At 42.7% G+C, this 19942-nt stretch overlaps 1 protein-coding gene across 7 annotated transcripts; it reads left to right on the forward strand.

Annotated features, from left to right (window-relative positions):
* Positions 1-619: 619 nt before the first annotated feature.
* On the forward strand, positions 620-13260 carry kola-1 (VWFA domain-containing protein; the record flags this gene model as incomplete). 7 transcript variants are annotated; one of them, NM_001374953.2, is made up of 14 exons in its annotated part: positions 624-735; positions 786-898; positions 948-1031; positions 1078-1163; positions 1220-1297; positions 1349-1539; positions 1588-6114; positions 6244-8259; positions 11570-11599; positions 11873-11952; positions 11996-12189; positions 12233-12310; positions 12592-12671; positions 12722-12843. In NM_001374953.2, 14 exons carry the CDS (start codon positions 624-626, stop codon positions 12841-12843), a joined length of 7791 nt encoding a protein of 2596 aa, NP_001361994.1. The 7 variants fall into 7 exon arrangements, with proteins under 7 accessions (NP_001361993.1, NP_001024764.1, NP_001361994.1 ...); NM_001374958.2 differs by lacking the exon at positions 6244-8259 and having other exon boundaries at positions 620-735; positions 1588-3693; positions 12722-13259; NM_001029593.4 differs by lacking the exon at positions 6244-8259 and having other exon boundaries at positions 621-735; positions 1588-4455; positions 12722-13260.
* Between the last annotated feature and the right edge of the window lie 6682 nt (positions 13261-19942).

Consider the following 19942-nt stretch of genomic DNA (forward strand, 5'->3'; position numbering starts at 1 on the left):
AATTCTCAACGTGTAAAAATGTTCAAAACCAGACAACTACTTTCCGAAGCTATCCCAAATTTCCTAGTCAAGAATCATGGCGCCTGCTGCTCCAAAAAACATAGTAGTTCTTATCAGCGCTCACACTATATTTTCTAATGGCTCTTTTTCTCTCTTTCTACTTTACAATCTTTACATTTTTAATCGTTAAGACCAAGTTTTTCTGCCGTTTTGCCTTCATTCACTGCAACCCTATCGGGCAAACATAAATGTGTATACCACACCTTTAAGTTGAGTTTAAGAGTATTTAAAGGTTAAGGGATTAGTGATGAAATAGGGGGGTTTTTTTTTTGGATTTTTTTCACGTCATTCGGTATGTTTTAGGTTGAAATAGTTCGGTTTCTAGGAAAAAAAAAGAATACAGTTAGCACGTGTCTGGAAATTTTCTGAATAATGTGCAATGGGGCATGATCTACTCAATTCTCAAATAATTTTCTATCCTGTAAAATCTGGCAGAATTTCAAATCTTAGAAGAAACTCCCAACCTCAAATTTTTTATTTTATTGAACTTTCAATCTCATTTCTCATATTTTTCTATTCGCCGTTTTTTCGCCTTTCCAAATTCTAGTCCACACATTCCAGACATGAAAGTGCCGCGTGGCATTGGTCTTGTCTTCATATTTGCGGTGGCCGCCGCGTTGGTGGCCGGCCTCATCCTGACCATTGTCCTCGTCAGTCGGCCCAGTCCAGCAGAGCGTAAGTAGTCCTTCAAAGTCCTTCAATTTCAATAATCTCCTACATTTCAGCATTCACTGGCCGTGTCATAACTGTGGGTATCTGTAATTCCGGGTCAGAGCCTTCAAAAGCTTCGAGCTTCCGGTTTAAGCGGGATGCAACGACAAGTTGCTCATTCGATGCGGTAAAAATTAGAGTTTAAAATTTTAGATTCAAAACTAGATGAATTTCAGAACCGGGATCAGTTGAAAAATTTCTTATCCAGTTCAGCGGCAGACACCAGCTTCATTGTAATGTCCTATTCAGACAAGCCTTCGGTGAGCATTTATTCTAGGATTCTATGGACAAAAAATTACATTTCAGCCATCAACTGTATTGCCCAGAGATCAAGCTATAGAATTGCTAAATAGTATGAAAAAGGACGGGTCTAAAACTATACAGCAAGCCCCGTAGGTTTTAGATATTTATTATTTGAAAATTTTTTAAAATCAACCATAAATTTCAGCGCATTCGCAAGTTACGATCCAAAAGCTTATGAAAACTCGGATTTAGTATTTTTCACTCCATGTAAAACTGATTATACGTGAGTTTTTATTCTTCAAATGCATATAATGTGAAACATAAATGTTTTCAGAGGGTATGACGCAGATATGGCAGCAGTGCGAACCACAATCAATAATGTCCAAACGAAAAAGTATGTGATTGTATCTTTGGCAATGGATCAGGGTAACATGACTCAGAAGTATGGAGACTTGAACACCCATAACATTGGAAATAATGCAACAGATATCACTAATGATATTAACAATGTATTAAATATCACAGGTAGTTTTTTGAACAAATGAAGATTTTGAACAAATCCAACAATTTCAGCGACAACTCTCGGGCCCACAACGACAACAATAACTCCGACTACTACTGTCGTCCCAGCCAGCACTAGCACCCAACCAGCTCCGGCATCCAGCCCGACTACTCAACCGGCTCCGGCAACTAGTCCGACTACTCAACCAGCTCCCGCAACCAGCCCGACTACCCAGCCGGCTCCCGCAACCAGCCCGACTACCCAACCGGCTCCGGCAACTAGTCCGACTACTCAACCGGCTCCGGCAACTAGTCCGACTACTCAACCAGCTCCCGCAACCAGCCCGACTACCCAGCCGGCTCCCGCAACCAGTCCAACTACCCAACCGGCTCCGGCAACCAGTCCAACTACCCAACCGGCTCCGGCAACCAGTCCAACTACCCAACCGACTCCGGCAACCAGTCCAACTACCCAACCGACTCCGGCAACCAGTCCAACTACCCAACCGACTCCGGCAACCAGTCCAACTACCCAACCGGCTCCGGCAACCAGTCCAACTACCCAACCGGCTCCGGCAACCAGTCCAACTACCCAACCGGCTCCGGCAACCAGTCCAACTACCCAACCGGCTCCGGCAACCAGTCCAACTACCCAACCGGCTCCGGCAACCAGTCCAACTACCCAACCGGCTCCGGCAACCAGTCCAACTACCCAACCGGCTCCGGCAACCAGTCCAACTACCCAACCGACTCCGGGAACCAGTCCAACTACCCAACCGGCTCCGGCAACCAGTCCAACTACCCAACCATCTCCCGCAACCAATCCTACAACGCAACCGTCAGTGTCATCCAGTGCTTCAACGCAACCTGCTCCAGCTACAAGTGGTACGACACAACCAGCTCCGGCGACTAGCGCAACTACGCAGCCGGCTCCAGCTACCAGCGCTACTACCCAACCAGCGCCGGCTACCAGTCCGACAACACAACCAGCCCCGGCCACGAGTGCAACAACACAGTCTGTTCCAGTAGTTACAACTCAGACAACTATGGGTACAAGTCCAACAACGGCTGGAATCAGTTCATCTCCAGCTGCAACCAGTCCAAGCACCGCTGTAACGAGTCCATCATCACTGGGTACAAGTTCATCACCATTGCCAAGTTCAATTAGTACGTCTGCACTTCCAATAGCTAGCTCTTCTGCTTCATCTAGTCCATCTGCAGCATCTAGTACAACCCCGGTAGTTTTGTCTAGCTCCACTATTCAAAGTTCATCAGGAACTTTTCCAAGTTCTGTTGCATCTAGCCCATCGACGGTAGGATCTACTAGTGGAGCAGCTTCATCTAGCTCGTATGCAACAGTGTCAACAATCGCAGGATCTACTGGTTCTACAATTACACCTGTGCCAGGATCATCCAGCACAATCGGATCCTCAACACCATCTGCATCATCTAGCTCTTCCGGAACGATGTCGACTATTTCAGGATCAACTGGTTCCACAGTTACAGTCGTGCCTGGATCCTCTAGCACATTTGCATCCTCAACACCAATAGCTTCATCTAGCTCACCTGGTTCAACTGTCACTGTTGCCCCAGGATCTTCCAGCACTTATGGATCCTCAACACCATCAGCGTCATCTAGTTCCTCCGGAACTATGTCCACAAATTCGGGATCAACTGGTTCTACAGTTACTGTTGCACCAGTATCGTCTAGTACATTTGGATCCTCAACACCAATAGCTTCATCTAGCTCATCTGGTTCTACTGTCACCGTTGTCTCAGGATCTTCCAGCACATACGGATCGTCAACACCATCCGCGTCATCTAGTTCCGCTGGAACTGCGTCGACAATCTCAGGATCAACTGGTTCAACAGCTACAATTGTACCAGGATCTTCAAGCTCGGTTGGATCCTCAACACAGTCGGCTTCGCCCAGCTCACCTGGAACTATGTCCACAGTCTCTGGACCAACGGGTTCTACAGTCACAGTTGTGCCAGGATCATCTACATCACCAGCTCCATCAAGCTCACCAAATCCATCTTCCTCACCTGCATCGACCGGCTCAACAATCACAATTAGTGGTTCTTCAAGCATAATTGTTTCCACCGTCTCCGGTTCCACCGTCTCCGGATCAACCGGAACATCCCAGTCCACACTTGCATCGTCAACTGCGACACCAGGTAGTAGCAGTACCGTTCCATCCTCATCAAGCCCCCAACCATCCAGTCAGTCCCCTGCACCTAATACGGGATCCACAACCCCCTCCCAGACCTCGTCCCAATCTCCTTCCCCCAGCATGAATCCCTCTTCATCGACACCCACAGGATCATCGCAGTCTACAATCACACCGGAAGGTTCGACAGCTAGCAGTCCGACTGGAAGCACTGGATCCACATTCTCAGTTGCAACAGAGGTCACATCCCAATCAACCGTTCCTTCGGGCAGCTCTCTTGGAACACAATCGACCAACAGTTCCCCATCCCCCAGCTCTCTCTCCCCCTCTACATCTGGAATGAGTACTTTGACCTCGGAACCATCCCCAAGTTCCACACAGTCATCAGGAGCACAAAGTACATTAACAACACCATCCCCCAACCCATCCCAATCAACCAGCTCACTGGAATCATCTACATCAGGCGCCACCACGTCATCTGGATCGGCAGGAACTACTATGACATCCCCCTCCCAATCATCATCAGTTGGAAGCTCGCAAGGATCCACTAGTCCAGCTGCATCAACGACATCAGGAGAAATGACATCTCAAGGTTCCACACAAACACCTGGATCTTCAGTATCAACATCTGCTGCGATTTTGACATCAACGCAACAATCCGTGTCTACCAATAGCCCTGGATCAACAGTGACTCGACCATCTACTGTTAGCGGTTCGACGAGTTCTGGAAGCACAGTTACCGTAGGATCCACGGAAGCGAGTACATCAGGTAGTTCAGTTGCTAGCAGTTCCCCCGCCCCATCCACTTCCCAAAATCCCAATCCTTCAACTTCAAGCGGAAGTTCCATGATTACCCAATCCCCTTACCCATCCCAATCTACCAGCCCAGTGGAGTCCTCTACCACACCATCTCCTGGGTCACCTGGAACCACTTTAACATCCACTTCCCCCTCCCCATCCCAATCAACTACAATTGGAAGCACACAAGGATCCACAAGCCCAGGTATTTCAACGACATCCGAAGAAATGACATCCCAAGGTTCAACTCAAACACCAGGTAGTACTGGATCCACAGTGACTCAGCCGTCCACTGTTAGTGATTCGACAAGCTCTGGAAGCACGGTCACAGTCGGATCCACAGAAGGAAGCAGTTCCCCCATCCCATCCACTTCCCAAAATACAAATCCTTCAACTTCAAGCGGAAGTTCCATGAGTACCCAAACCCCCCAGTCGTCCCAATCTACTAGTCCAGTAGAATCGTCTACATCCGGTGCTACCTCATCTTCTGGGTCACCTGGAACCACGTTGACATCAATTTCCCCCTCCCCATCCCCATCATCAACAATCGGTAGCTCTCAAGGATCAACCAGTCCAGTTGTTTCAACAATATCCCAAGGTTCAACGGAAACACCAGGTAGTACTGGATCCACAGTGACTAAACCGTCTACGGTTAGTGGTTCCGCAAGCTCTGGTAGCACAGCTACAATGGGATCTACGGAAGCAAGCAGTACATCAGGTAGTTCATTTCCTACTATGAGCAGTAATTCCCCCGTCCCATCAACTTCCCAATCTCCTAACCCTTCCACTTCAGGTGGTAGTAGTACTTCCCCCAACCCATCTCAATCTACTAGTCCGTCTACTTCCGGCGCTACCTCATCGCCTGGGTCATCTGGAACAACGTTGACATCCATTTCCCCCTCCCCGTCTCAATCATCAACAATCGGAAGCTCGCAAGGATCCACTAGCCCAGTAGTTTCCACGACTTCGGGAGATATGACATCGCAAGGTTCAACTCAGATACCAGGTAGTACAGGATCCACAGTGACTCAACCGTCTACAGGTAGTGGTTCCACAAGCACATCAGGAGAAATCACATCCCAAGGTTCCACTCAAACACCAAGATCTTCATTGTCAACTTCTCCTGCTATTTCTACATCAACGCAACAATCAGTGTCCACCAATAGCCCTGGGTCCACAGTGACTCAACCGTCTACGGTTCGTGGCTCCACAAGCTCTGGAAGCACAGTTACCACTGGATCTACAGAAGGAAGCAGTACATCAGGTAGTTCATCTGCTACTTCTTTAAGTAGCAGTTCCCCCGTCCCATCAACTTCCCAATCCCCTAACCCTTCCACGTCCGGTAGTAGTACTCCAACCCCCAACCCATCCCAATCCACTAGTCCAGTTGTTTCAACAACAACTGGAGAAATGACATCTCATGGTTCAACTCAGACACCAAGTACTATTGGATCAACAGTGACTCAACCGTCTACTGTCAGTGGATCGAACAGTTCTGGAAGCACAGTTACCATTGGATCTTCGGAAGCAAGCACCTCAGGTAGTTCGTTTAAAACATCCCCGAGTAGCATTTCCCCAGTTCCTACCTCTTCCCCTATCCCGTCGACAACATTCGCAAGTAGCACATCAGGTAAGTGAATTCTAAAAAATTGAAAATATCCAGAAAGTGCAGAAAAAATTAGTTTTGACTAACTGCTAGGGTAAATATTGATACTCTAAATAATTCAAAAAAAAACAAGTGAAATCAAAAGCTTCTCAGGTTCCACGATCTCGGATGTCTCTTCAGTCTCTACGACTTCACTAGCGCCTTTGTCTAGTTCCCTCCCATCAACAGTCCCATCTAGTACCCAATCCTTCAGTAGCACGTCCGAAGGATCTTCGAAAGCCTCTTCCTCCCCAGTTCCCTCCCAAACAAGTAGTACCCCCACAAATCCAACCGGCTCGACTGAGTCCTCAACACTTCTATCTTCGACCATATCGGGCTCCACTCAGCACACAACAATGTCAAAAGCTAGCTCGGGCTCCACAAGCCCTTCGACAAATTCTCAGACTGGAAGCACTGTAACCATGGGATCATCAAGCACTTCCGGTGTTTCCACATCTTCAGCATCCAGTACTCAGCCTCAGATGAGCACTTCACAAGGAAGTTCAGCAGGATCCACAGTTGCTTCTTCAACAGCTAGCCCTGCTGCGAGTTCCACAGCTCCATCTTCAACTGGAACTATGAGCTCCACTTCTAGTGGAACAGTTGGATCTACAATTTCTGAATCATCGACAACAGCATCTGCAAGTTCTCAGACTGGAAGCACTGTAACCATGGGATCATCAAGCACTTCCGGTGTTTCCACATCTTCAGCATCCAGTACTCAGCCTCAGATGAGCACTTCACAAGGAAGTTCAGCAGGATCCACAGTTGCTTCATCAACCGCTGGCCTTGTTTCAACTTCCACAGTTCCATCCTCGACAGGAACAATGGGCTCCACTTCTAGTGGAACAGTTGGATCTACAATTTCTGAATCATCGACAACAGCATCTGCAAGTTCTCAGACTGGAAGCACTGTAACCATGGGATCATCAAGCACTTCCGGTGTTTCCACATCTTCAGCATCCAGTACTCAGCCTCAGATGAGCACTTCACAAGGAAGTTCAGCAGGATCCACAGTTGCTTCATCAACCACTGGCCTTGTTTCAACTTCCACAGTTCCATCCTCGACAGGAACAATGGGCTCCACTTCTAGTGGAACAGTTGGATCTACAATTTCTGAATCATCGACAGCAGCATCTGCAAGTTCTCAGACTGGAAGCACTGTAACCATGGGATCATCAAGCACTTCCGGTGTTTCCACATCTTCAGCATCCAGTGGTCAGCCTCAGATGAGCACTTCACAAGGAAGTTCAGCAGGATCCACAGTTGTTTCTTCAACAGCTAGCCCTGCTGCGAGTTCCACAGCTCCATCTTCAACTGGAACTATGAGCTCCACTTCTAGTGGAACAGTTGGATCAACGATGTCTCAGTCTTCAACAGCAGCTTCCACAACTTCTCACACGGGAAGCACAGTAACCCTCGGATCTTCAAGTACCTCCAGTAATCAAATGAGCACTTCACAAGGAAGTTCCGTAGGATCCACAGTAGCTTCATCAACCGCTGGCCTTGTTTCAACTTCCACAGTTCCATCCTCGACAGGAACAATGGGCTCCACTTCTAGTGGAACAGTTGGATCTACAATTTCTGAATCATCGACAACAGCATCTGCAAGTTCTCAGACTGGAAGCACTGTAACCATGGGATCATCAAGCACTTCCGGTGTTTCCACATCTTCAGCATCCAGTACTCAGCCTCAGATGAGCACTTCACAAGGAAGTTCAGCAGGATCCACAGTTGCTTCATCAACCGCTGGCCTTGTTTCAACTTCCACAGTTCCATCCTCGACAGGAACAATGGGCTCCACTTCTAGTGGAACAGTTGGATCTACAATTTCTGAATCATCGACAGCAGCATCTACAAGTTCTCAGACTGGAAGTACCGTGACAATCGGTTCAACCAGTGGAACAAATCCCTCCTCGCCCCGTTCCCTATCCCAGATCACAATAACGCCGAGCCCATCCCAATCAACGGAGAGTACCCAAACATCCCTCCCATCCAGTTCCCCCTCCCCATCAACACATTCTGTGAGCAGCTCAGAAGGAACAACAATGTCTTCTGGTGCAACGACATCAGGAGACAAAATGAGTTTTCTGTCGTCGACAGGAACAACAGTGTCGTTCAGTTCAAGAGGTTGATCTGTCTATCCACACAGTTTGTCCAGCCAAACCATCACCAGTCTCACTTCGTCCATCACTTCTGGCAGCTCAACAGTGAGCTCCCTACCTACCCTTCACACTTCAACTACTCCCAACTACCTATCAACCATAACAACTGAAAGCTCGGAAACTACCAATGATATTTCGAGTTCACCAACTTCAAGTTTCCCCTCCACATAACCCAATCCGTCGTCTACTTCCTTTACCACCACAGAAAACATTCTCACATCTCCCCTTCCTCCCCGGTCATCCCCATCCAGTACTGTTCTCATTCCGTCTAGTTCTTCAGAAACGACACCTGGTCCAACGACCCCTTTGAGTCCTTCATCCTCATCCCTCACAACCATTGCAAGTTCTATATCAACAGAAAGAACCTCTCAAATGTCCTCTCTGCACACCGAAACTCCATTGTCCACCTCCGAAAGTAAAAATCCATCCTCACCGACTTTAATGAGTACAGATTCAAGCCAATCAATATTCTCAACCCTCCCACCCAGTTCATCCCAAACCCCATCCAGTACTTTTTCATCTAGCGTAACGACTAGCACCGTGTACGTACCTCCATCAACATCCAGTATTCCCACTACTCCGTTCTCATCTCCAGACGTAACTCCCTTCAGTTCCACATCAATTTCCACTTTTACATACGAGCAAACGTCGTCCAAAACATCAACACTTTCATCAGTAAACCCAAGTATTTCCACCTTGTCACATACACCCACTGGTACACCACGGACTAAACCTTCCTCTACAACGGCCAGTTCCATATTCCCATCTTCCAGTAGTGCTTCGTTGAGATCTTCTACACCATTGAGCCAAACTTCGTCACAAATCCCGGTTTCCACAAATTCTAATACTCCTATAAATACCGTCCTTCCTACTTCTTTATCGCCAACTCCCCAAAACACAGTGGTATCCAGTTCTCTTGTCCCATCTTCCAGTAGTACAACCTTCATGCAAACTTTGTCTAGTGAAACCACTACAGAACACCATATTTCGACCTCTTCTCGAAATCCATCAACTACTGATACCATGTCAACGGAAATCTATTCCACTAGTCCGTTATTGCCCAGTTCTGTCACAACAAGTATTCCTTCAACTTCACAGTCTTCTTCATCTCGTCCACCAACGACACCGATCCCTATCTCGACGTCTTCCGAGAATCCGTTCAGCACTGATCCCCTAACCACAAGGATATATTCAAGTACTTCAGTATTATCCAGCTCTGTCACAACAAGTTCTTCGCCTACTTCATCGAAATCTTCGACCATTCTCCCTTCGTCTTCTGAATCCCCTCGTACAATAATAATCTCTTCAACGCAAACTCCATTCAGCCGAACCACTTCTCAGACCCCTCTTTCCACCTCTTCCGAGAATCCATAAAGTGATGTCATGTCCACAAAGATCTATTCCAGTACGTCAACGTTGTCCAGCTCTATCCCAACAAGTAGTCCTTTAACTTGCCCGTCTTCTTCATCGGAATCTTCGACTAATCTTCATATTTCTCCTGAATCCTCCAGTACACCCATAGCCTCGTCAACGCAAACCTCATTCAGTCCAACTACTTCTCAGACCTCTCTCTCCACGTCTTCCGCGACTCCATCAAGTATTGATCCCAAGTCAACAGAAATCTATTCCAGTACTACAGTGTCACCCAGCTGTGTCCAAGCAAGTAGTCTTTTAACTTCCCCGTCATCTTCATCGGAGCCTTCGACTAATCTTCCTTTGCCCACTGAATTTTCCAGTACACCCATAGCCTTGTCAACGCAAACTGCAATCAGCCGAACCACTTCTCAGATCCCTCTTTCCACTTCTTCCGAGGCTCCACCGAGTTCTAATACCATGTCCACAAAGATCTTTTCCAGTACTTCCGTACTCCCTGGCTCTGTCACAACAAGTACTCCTTCAATTTCCCCTTTTCCCCTGTCCCATCAAAAACTTCAAAAAGCTTCCCATCTACTACAGAAAGCAGCGTCACTACACCATCTCCCAGTAGCACCCCAATAATACCTTCCACTCAAACTTCATCTATCCAAAAAACTACAGAAATTTATATTTCGACCTCTAACGAGAATCCATCAAGTACTGGTCCCATGTCCACAAAGATCTATTCCAGTAGTTCAATACTGCCCAGCTCTGGCACAACAATACATTTTTCACCTTCCTCGACTTCCTCATTAGAGTCATCAACTAGTACCTTCTTAACTACCTTGCTCTCATCCTCAGTGAAAACACCAACCAATATTCACTCGTCTTCCAGAAGCAGCGATACACCTCTACCTCCTAGTAGCTCACCAGTAATTTCTACCAATCTAACGTCATCTAGTCAATCGAATACACAAATCCCCGTTTTCACCTCTTCCGAGAAACCTCCTAGTTCTGATTCCATATCTACCGAAACCTACTCCACTAGCTCAGTCTTGCCCAGTTCTGCTCCTCTAACTTCCTTGTTTACTTCATCAGAAGTTTCTAGTAGTACTCCATCGCCCACAATAATTCATTTAACTAGTACTGAACAGACGACTTTGCCCAACACTTCCCCAACTACCACTCTGATCCCATTGGCCACCTCGTCTTCGGAAACTCCACAGAAAACATCATACCTTAGTAGCGCCTACTTGTCGAGTAAATTCACTACGTCAATCCCAATTTCATCTACTTCCACGATTCGTTCTACCCTATTCACAACATCCGGAAGTTGAAGTAATAATGATTAATCAAAAATCATCAACTCTTATTTCAACCCAAATTTTAAATTCCAATTCCACTAGCCTCTGAAGCTCCACTATTCAAAACTATCAAAAAGCAGAAGTTCGTATCTCAAAGTAAATTAACCTTTTGTACTGCACAAGGTGAAAGTACATGTATGTATATACCCAGCATCACATATATTCCTACAACAAATCTATGTTTTTTATATTCCTACACTCTCTACAAAAATGGATCCAAACAGGTATAAACTGCACTTTCTAATCCTCACTACTGCATTCAGATCACTCGTACCGTACCTACTGCACATTTGTACTAATTTTACTGTTCCGCCATTCTAATTAATTTTCAGGTGTTGTTGCATCCCACCAATAGTATGCTCATGGACCACTTCAAGGAAGGATTAAAACTCAGGACTATTTAGCTTTACACACCCTCCCCTCCCCTATCCCACTCCCATTCAATTAATCCCCATTTTTTGATAAATTTTAATGAATTACAGGTTAGCAATGGTGCTCAGAAATTTTGATTATTTAAGCTTTGAATCTTTAAAACAATAACTAGTATGTTTTCAGGTTCATCACTCGCCACAACTTCCGCGCCAAGTGAGTTTCTTTGAATTTTATTCTGAGCTTCGAAAAACAGTTAAATTTAAATTTGATACATTTTCAAAGCTGATTTCTGAATGTGAAGTATTAACAATATTTAAGGGAATTGCATTAGAAAGTCACAATTAATATATTGAAATGGATTGTGCTTTTGCTTTAACAAAATTTGTATTCTTAAATTTTTGGTCCAGTAAATTTGAAGCATCTTAAACTTTAAATAAATATTATTTTAAATAAATATTTTCTGAAAACTTATTTTCATATTTTCAGAACCCAGTGTGACTTGTCTGTTCATGTACGATACACAATCCAAAGAAATAGATCAAACAGCTATAAACACGTATAAAACTGTAAGAATGTTTTGATAGTCAAGTTTGTATTGAACATTTTTAGTATTTCAATTTCGCTCTACTGGTTGCTTCCAAATTGAACAATGAATCAATTTTGACTGGATACATCGATAACTTCGGATACAGTGCTGGGTTGAATGATCATCAATATTACCCTACTGACGACTACAATGGTATTAAGTCTGTACCTTTCCCAATTGATGGCACTGATGACGACATTGATCTTGATTTGAAAGAGTAAGGTTTCACAATTCGCAGAAAATTTAAAATAAAATTTCAGTGTCGACAAAAGTTTGGCAACAGCAGATTGGACACCACCAGTGGCTGACCAAACCTGCATGATTTTCATTTCTGCTGCGTAAGCTCATTTATTGGAAACATCATTTTGAAAAATTTTAGAAAAGCAACTAGAAATTTCGAAAAATTGTAAAAAAATTCGGAAAATTTAAATTTTGGAAAAATCTCTGTTTACTGAAAATCGCAACGGTTCACAAATAGTTTTGCTCATGTTCTAAATTTTTAAATTTTTTATTCATGTACACAACTACAAAATTTACAGTCCTAATGTACAATGTTAACATGACGACAATGTTAACATTGTACAATTTTAATATTAGGGCTGATGGTATTTTATTGCAGACCAGAAGATGAGTATGGGGGCACTACTATAAAATCGACTTATACTTACTTCGAGACAGTCGTTGGAGTTCTTGTTGGAGGTAAGAGTTCATTCCAAGTTACCAGTTTTAACAACTTGTAAAGTTTTCAGGAGCTAAAAGTATACCGGGACTTTCAATTGACAAAAATATAGTTATCACGAACAATACAATGAACGACCGTGACGCTAGTGCAGTTGTCAGCAAACTTCTAGAACTTCTTCCAACGGCGTAAATTACATCATCCGAATATTATGCCTAATCAAACACCCAACGGTTTTTCTTCCTTGTATCAATTTCCAGCTTTCTGAAATTTTCAATTTTATCAATTTTTTAAAAGTCACCAAATCAAATCTCATCCCGTCCCACCTTCATGCCCATTGATCTTTTCTTTTTTATCCCATTCAAAAACTTTCTCTATGTCCTGAATTCCCACCTAAATCCTTCCAAACAACTATCCAGAGCTTTAACTCTCTCTCCTTTTTTCTTCCTATTTTTTTCTGTCATTCGGTTTCTGTGTCCTTGTTGCTCAATAATTGTATTTTCTAATACTAAAATAAAATTGCATTTTCATGTCCCCCTAATCCTTTTCCATGTTAGAAAGAAGATGAAGCATTAGAACTTCTACGAATAAAGTTCGATTTTTGAGAAAAATCACGTGAATATATTCATGAAAAAATTAGGCCATTAGCTTGGTAATAATAAAACAAGCATTGTAAATGAGAAAACAAACGAGGCCGAAGCCTAAGCCTAAGCCTATGCCTAAGCCTACGTCTACGCATAAATTGAGCCTAAGTCTAAGCATATGCCTAAGCCTACGTCCAAGCCTAATGTTAAGACCAAGTCTAAGCCTAAACCTATGTCTAAGCCTAAGCCCAAGCTTAAGCCTATCTATAAGCCTAAGCCTATGTCTAAAGCTAAGCCTAAGCCTAAGCCAAAGCCAAAGCCTATGTCTAAGCCTAAGCCTAAGTCTAAGACTAATTCATAATTTTTTAAAGGAGGACTAACGGTTCGGACGATTTTGAACGTATAGTTAAACGAATTTCGTAAGGAAACTGCTCAAAAATTTTTCAAAAATTTTTTATGGCGGTTCAAAATTGTGAAAAAATTACACTGATTTTGGCTAAAATCACGAATTTTTCCCATTTATCCGTGTCACATCTGTTCGAAGTTGGATTTTTTGGAATTATCGTCTTTTTTTACATACTTTAGTAGTTAATCTCATTTAATTTCGTCGATTAAATAACATTTAAAGCCGATAGGTAACCAATTTCGATGATTTTTGGTTACCTTTCGGCTTTAATTGTACTTTAATCGACGGAATTAAATGAGGTTAATCACCAATATATGTAAAAAAGGACGATAATTCCAAAAAATCCAACTTCGGACAGATGTGACACGGAAAAATGGGAAAAATTCGTGATTTTAGCCAAAATCAGTGTAATTTTTTCAAAATTTTGAACCGCCATAAAAAAATTTTGAAAAATTGTTGAGCAGTTTCATTACCAAATTCGTTCATTTGAGCTCATTTTGGGTCTATACGTTCAAAATGGTCCGAACCGTTAGTACTCCTTTAATCAGAAAACTCACTGTAAAATTAACCATCTGGAACTTTTTGATCCTTCGAACTGAGCAAATGTGATGTATGAGCTCTGATTGGTGTACCTGAACAATAAAACTATGCCTGAACATTACACTATATTAGACCTAAACCTACTCGACTGTGTAAATTAGATGACGACTGCAGAAATAACAGAAATCTTGCCGCGGGCTGTACCGACAAATGTTATGGATATATTCACAAAATTTCAAATGTTAAATTAAAGTAGATATTCAAAATTCTGACGTAAATAGCCGTACTCTGGACTGCGAAAAGGGAAGAAAAGTTAAAGTTTATTGCAGACCTTAACCTTAACCCATTAAAAATTTGAGACTTTGATAAAGCGGATGCAGAAAGGCGTCGGTTTAGTAGGAAAAACTACTGATAAAAAATGTGGAATGTGGTACAGAAAAAAGGAATTTAAAAATGGAAATAGCAGCATGAAAAAAGTGTGGGTTACTGTAATTGCTCCGAGAGTAAGCCTAAAACAAAAATTTTTAGTAACTGCCAACTTTGAAAATTTTGAAGTTGCCGAAATCAAAATATAGTCAAAAAAATTTAAACCATGTGTATATTCCGTCAAACTTTCCATTGAAAAACGATCAAAATTTCCCCTGAAAATTAGAATTATTACCCTCATAAAAATGATCAACGTGCAGGATTAACTTGGAATTTAAAACTCTATCAAATTTCATTTACCTATGCACATGGTGTATCGGCCCCGAGTTCATGGTGCATCGACTAAAACCTTGGTTGTACTCTGACAACGTGCACAAAAAATTTGACGCTTGCTACTGGAATACCTCCCAAAAATAAGTGTAACTTTATATTTTTAGATGTTATCAGCTCACAGGAAGCAGTTTATCATTTACAATTATGTTGGGAGTGACGATCTTCACAATGAGTCAGAACATAGTGGGTGTGCACATTTATCGAAGTTAGCATATATATATATATTTATTCAATCAAAAATTTGATAACAGACAGGTCATGATAATCACCGGATAAAAGATTGAATGTTAAAGTGATCTTGCTAACCGGTAATAGTTAAGAGATCACAATTTTTAAGGGAGGAGAAAATGCAAGGGAATAAAATTTAATCGAGATGCAAACATTTGTCGGCTAGTTTTCTCAGGGATCAGTTGGGCAACGCGGTTCCATATTTCCAGGTTTGCCAGTAGGAAGCTTTTGTCGGCGGGTCTAACTGATTTCATCATGAGAGGAAATCTTGGAGATCGTGCTTTCTTCAGGGATGAGACATTTGGGAAGTGGTATTCTCCAGATACAATGTTGTGGAAAGTCCGAAGTATCTGAAGAATTCGTAGATGTTGGACTGACTTCTGATTCATCTGGGCAAGACGGTCTTCATATGACGTGTATTGCATATTGCAGCGTTGAAATACCCTTCTAGAGTAGAATTTGAGTGGCATTTCAAGTTGCTTTATCAGGCTTTTTGCAGTTGGACTGAAGACTTCACTTCCATAGTTCAATAATGGTTGAACGTAGACGTTGAATAGCTTGAAGTAGAGGTTTGCATTTGTAGAACGAAACGATTTGAGAAGCTGCTTGCATTCCAGGAGAGCACAGTTAGAAATATAATTGATATGCTTTTTGAAGTTGAGCTTGTTATCCACAAAGACGCCAAGATCTTTCACTGAATCTTTTTCGGAAATCTGGATACCATTCGCAAAGTATTTCGTTTTAGGGTTTTTGTTCCCAAGATGAACCACATTCGTTTTGTTTTCGGCCAGGTTCAGTTTCCATTTTGTACACCATTCCGTCACAATGTCAATAGCTCTTTGAATAGCAGTGCTGTTGTCTCCCAGAATTTTGATATCGTCGGCGAAAGCCGTAACGTACACATCAGATGGGAACATTTCCAGAAGATCATTCAGGTAGATCAAGAAAAGATATGGACCACTCACTGACCCTTGCGGCACTCCAGATATGACGTCAAATGAATTGTCCGATACGTAGTCATCAACTTTGATCACTGATTTGCGTCCACATAGAAATGACTGGAACCAGTTGCATAATTTCATATCCAAGCCAAATAATTGTAGTTTGCAGAGTAGCAAATTGTACGGCACGCAGTCGAATGCCTTCTTGAAATCGAAGTATACGAGATCGACGTAGGTGGAGCGGCGCGATAGTAGTTCGTATGCCTTGGAGCAAGAGTTGAGTAGGGCGATGGTGCAGGATCGACGGTTCATGAACCCGAATTGAAATCGTGAGAGTTTGTCACTGGTCAGGCTTCTCAACTTATCCATTACAATCTTCTCGAACAGTCTAGACAGTGGATGGGTTAATGAAATCGGTCTGAAGTTGTTCGCATCACAGAGCTTTCCTTTTTTATGTATTGGTATCACAACTGACTGCTTCCATATCTCCGGGAAATGTCCAGAGTCAAATGATTCGGAGAAGATGTGGGAAAGTGGAATTGTTAACGCGTGGACACAATTTTTTATAACGTAGAAGTTAATGTCATCTCGAGAATACCCAATCTTCGGACGTAATTTCTGTATAATTCGGTGTATATTGACTGGCGAAAAATCCGGCGTAATACTGGAAGGTTTTTTAGCCGGCAGTGCAGAAAAGGGCTCCGAGGGGAGTGTAAAGGATTCGGAAAATGTTTTGATGAACTCATCCGTGATTTCTGACGGGTCCATTGTTGTTCGTCCGTTGACCTCTAGGCAAGTGATAGCATTTGAATGTTTTATTCGCTTTTTGACCAAGTTAAATAACTGATTGCTGTTTTTTGACTCCACGATCCGAGTTTCTTGTTTTGCCAATCGTTTTCAAACCGCAAGTAGTCGAGCTTGATAATCCTTTTTGTATCAATGTGAACATTCCTAGACCTCCGTTGCTTCATTCTTCTGTGTAGATTCCTTCTATACTTCGTAGAAATTTTGGCACGCTCCACAGCAATTGGTGTATATTCTCTAACCAACTCATTGAAGATCTTCAGAAAATGTATAAGTTTGGTTTCACAGTTTGAGAAATAGGATAATTGACGCGGCCAGTTGAACGATTGAAGATGTGCATTGAGCGATCTAAAGTCGCATTTTCGGAATAATAAGGCACGATGCTTCTTCAGAGATGGTGCTACTTTTGGTTGACTTAGCACCAGATCAAATTTAATGGAAAGATGATCTGACAGTAGTAGCGGCGATTCCGATTTGAGGCTTGATATTAGAGATGGACTGTCTGTGAAAATCAGATCCAAAATATTTTCCATTCCAGATAGAGCAACTCGTGTGGGCTTGTTCACAACCTGATACAAATTGTTGGAGATCATAAATGCCGCAAGATCGCGATGAATGTTACACGGTAGCCGTGCCAAGTCGGTCCATTTAACGTTGGGCAAATTGAAATCACCAAGTATGTAGTTGCGACGGTTTGAACTGTTTAGTAGTTCCGATAAGTTATGGTAAAGTGCAGCAGTTTGTGATAGAGACGTATCCGGAGGTCTGTACACGATGATAAATCTTGTCTTCGATGGATTGTGATCAATTGCTAGTATATCGCAGTGGTGTTGGTCGTAGTATTTTTCGATCAGTGCATCGCATTTTGAAAACAGTAGTGAAGATCGATGGAACATTGCAACACCACCTCCTTTTGACTTTGGATGCGCATCCGAGCGATCAGATCGATGACATAATATATCCGTCGCACAGCACAGAGTAGACGGCGTTAGAAATGTTTCAGTTACAAAGAGTGCATCAATATTCATCGATCGAATGTGACTATGTATAAAGCTCAGGCGTTCCACAGTGGAGACTGACCGCACATTCGCTAGGACACAACCAACGGGAAATACTTCTGGGTAATTGCACGTTTGCCTGGCGCCGGTATTAGAAATTGATAGATCCTTAGTTGCTGCATGTACTTGAGATAGATTAGTGAAATTAGTGAATATATTAGAAGCCACCACTGGACACGATAATGTAGATGAATTACTATGGTTGAGGTGATGATTAGCGGTCCGGTGGCCGAGTTCCTAGGCTGAATCCATCAGCACTGGAGTAGGAACCGGTGTCTCCTTTTGAGTTGGCAATGGTCTCGGTTTTGATAGCTGTGCAACCTTCAAGTCTTGAACATAATAACGAATCTCACCCGCTTTGAGGTTCTCATTGTAGGCAGTGGATCGCATTTTCTTGAGCATCAGCAATTCTTCAGGAGTCATATCTCTACGGCAACGGATTGGCCTGGGGGTAATCGGACGGTCTGGCATGCTATGCAATGCAGTAGAAAACCCACGAATGAAAGAGTCCCGTTGCGCTTCAGAGGAGAATTTCAATTTGAGTGGACGACTAGTGATGTCAGGGTTCTTGCATTTCAAACGATAAAATTCCGTTGGTTTCGGAAGATCTTCAATACTCGACAACTTCTTCATAAATTCCATATCGTTGGGAGATTTTCCTTTCGCTTTGTCATCAGTAACATTCTCAATAATCGTATATTCGGATTTGGAGTTCAGTTTGCGCAAGTCCGATGACAAATGAGTGAGTGCCGTGACTTGGCCAAATTGAGGATCACTTTTAACAATATCCGAGTACAGTGGGCATATATTCTTATTCGACTGGCTAATTGCTGGTAATGGGGAGTTTTGAGCCGCTTTCAGTTCCTCGATGGTTTTTGCCTGTTCAGCGACAAGGTTCTCCAAGTATGTGAGACGCTCTAAAATATCCTTGATGCTTGGCTGACTGGATGTTGGGGTAGACGGGAGTCCATGTACTTTTTTCGGTGGATCACATTTGATAGAAGTTCGATTTGCCGGCGAATCATCGGTAATATTAGCAGAATTATCGTCAGGCGGCGGCATTTTGGCGAAAACCAATCAATACCAGAGGAGGAGAGAGATGCGACCGTCTCGTAGCAAGACGGAAAGGGCGAGTGAGCATATCTTTTGGTATTTAAAATGGTGTTCAAAATTTATTGCAGCTGAGCTTCAGTTTTAGTATTTTATTTTTCTTCGGCTCATTTTCAATTCAAAATTTATTCCTCTGAAAAACATTTTTCTTGAAGTTCTCATAATTTGAACTTACCCCAGTCCCGCTTAACGCTTACCTAAAAAAACGTTTCCATCCGCTTTATCAGTTTTATTGCGTTGCAACATCATTTTTCGAACAATCTGGTAATAAAAAGTTGCACCATCCTTCCAAAACTCTGATTGTTTGTCAACTTTTTAATTACTTTCAACACTGAAATTTTAGACTAAAGTATCTTTTCGATAGATTTCAACTTTATCACTACAACTTTTTCTTACCAAAACTATTGAAACTACATAGGTTGATATAACTGGACAATTCGAAATTTTTCAAAATGAAATTTTCACATGAGCGCTATATTTTCAGTTGTTAGAAAACCAACAATTTTAAAACACGTCTCAAATAAAAATCAAAACATTTTCAAAGCTCTGAAGAGCCAAAGAACTAGGCCTACATATGAAAGACATGCCTCCATTTTTGCAATTGTCCCACCGTGATTCAGAACTATGTTATTTTTGCATACCATCCTGTTTTCATGGGAGTGTCCCGATAAGAGAGCAAATTTAGGGTAGGAAATTTACACGTCATTTGATAATAGTTCAAAACATATTTTTTTATCTGTAGACATTATTTTTGGGTGTCGGGAAGTGGTGCTAGGCATAATTGAGATTATTTTTAAAAAATTTGAGTCTAATAGGATTAGGAGCAGGGGTGTGCGGCAAAACATATTTAACGGAACGAAG

The sequence above is a fragment of the Caenorhabditis elegans genome, chromosome X (assembly GCF_000002985.6).
Source record: "Caenorhabditis elegans chromosome X".
Lineage (NCBI taxonomy): Eukaryota > Metazoa > Nematoda > Chromadorea > Rhabditida > Rhabditidae > Caenorhabditis > Caenorhabditis elegans.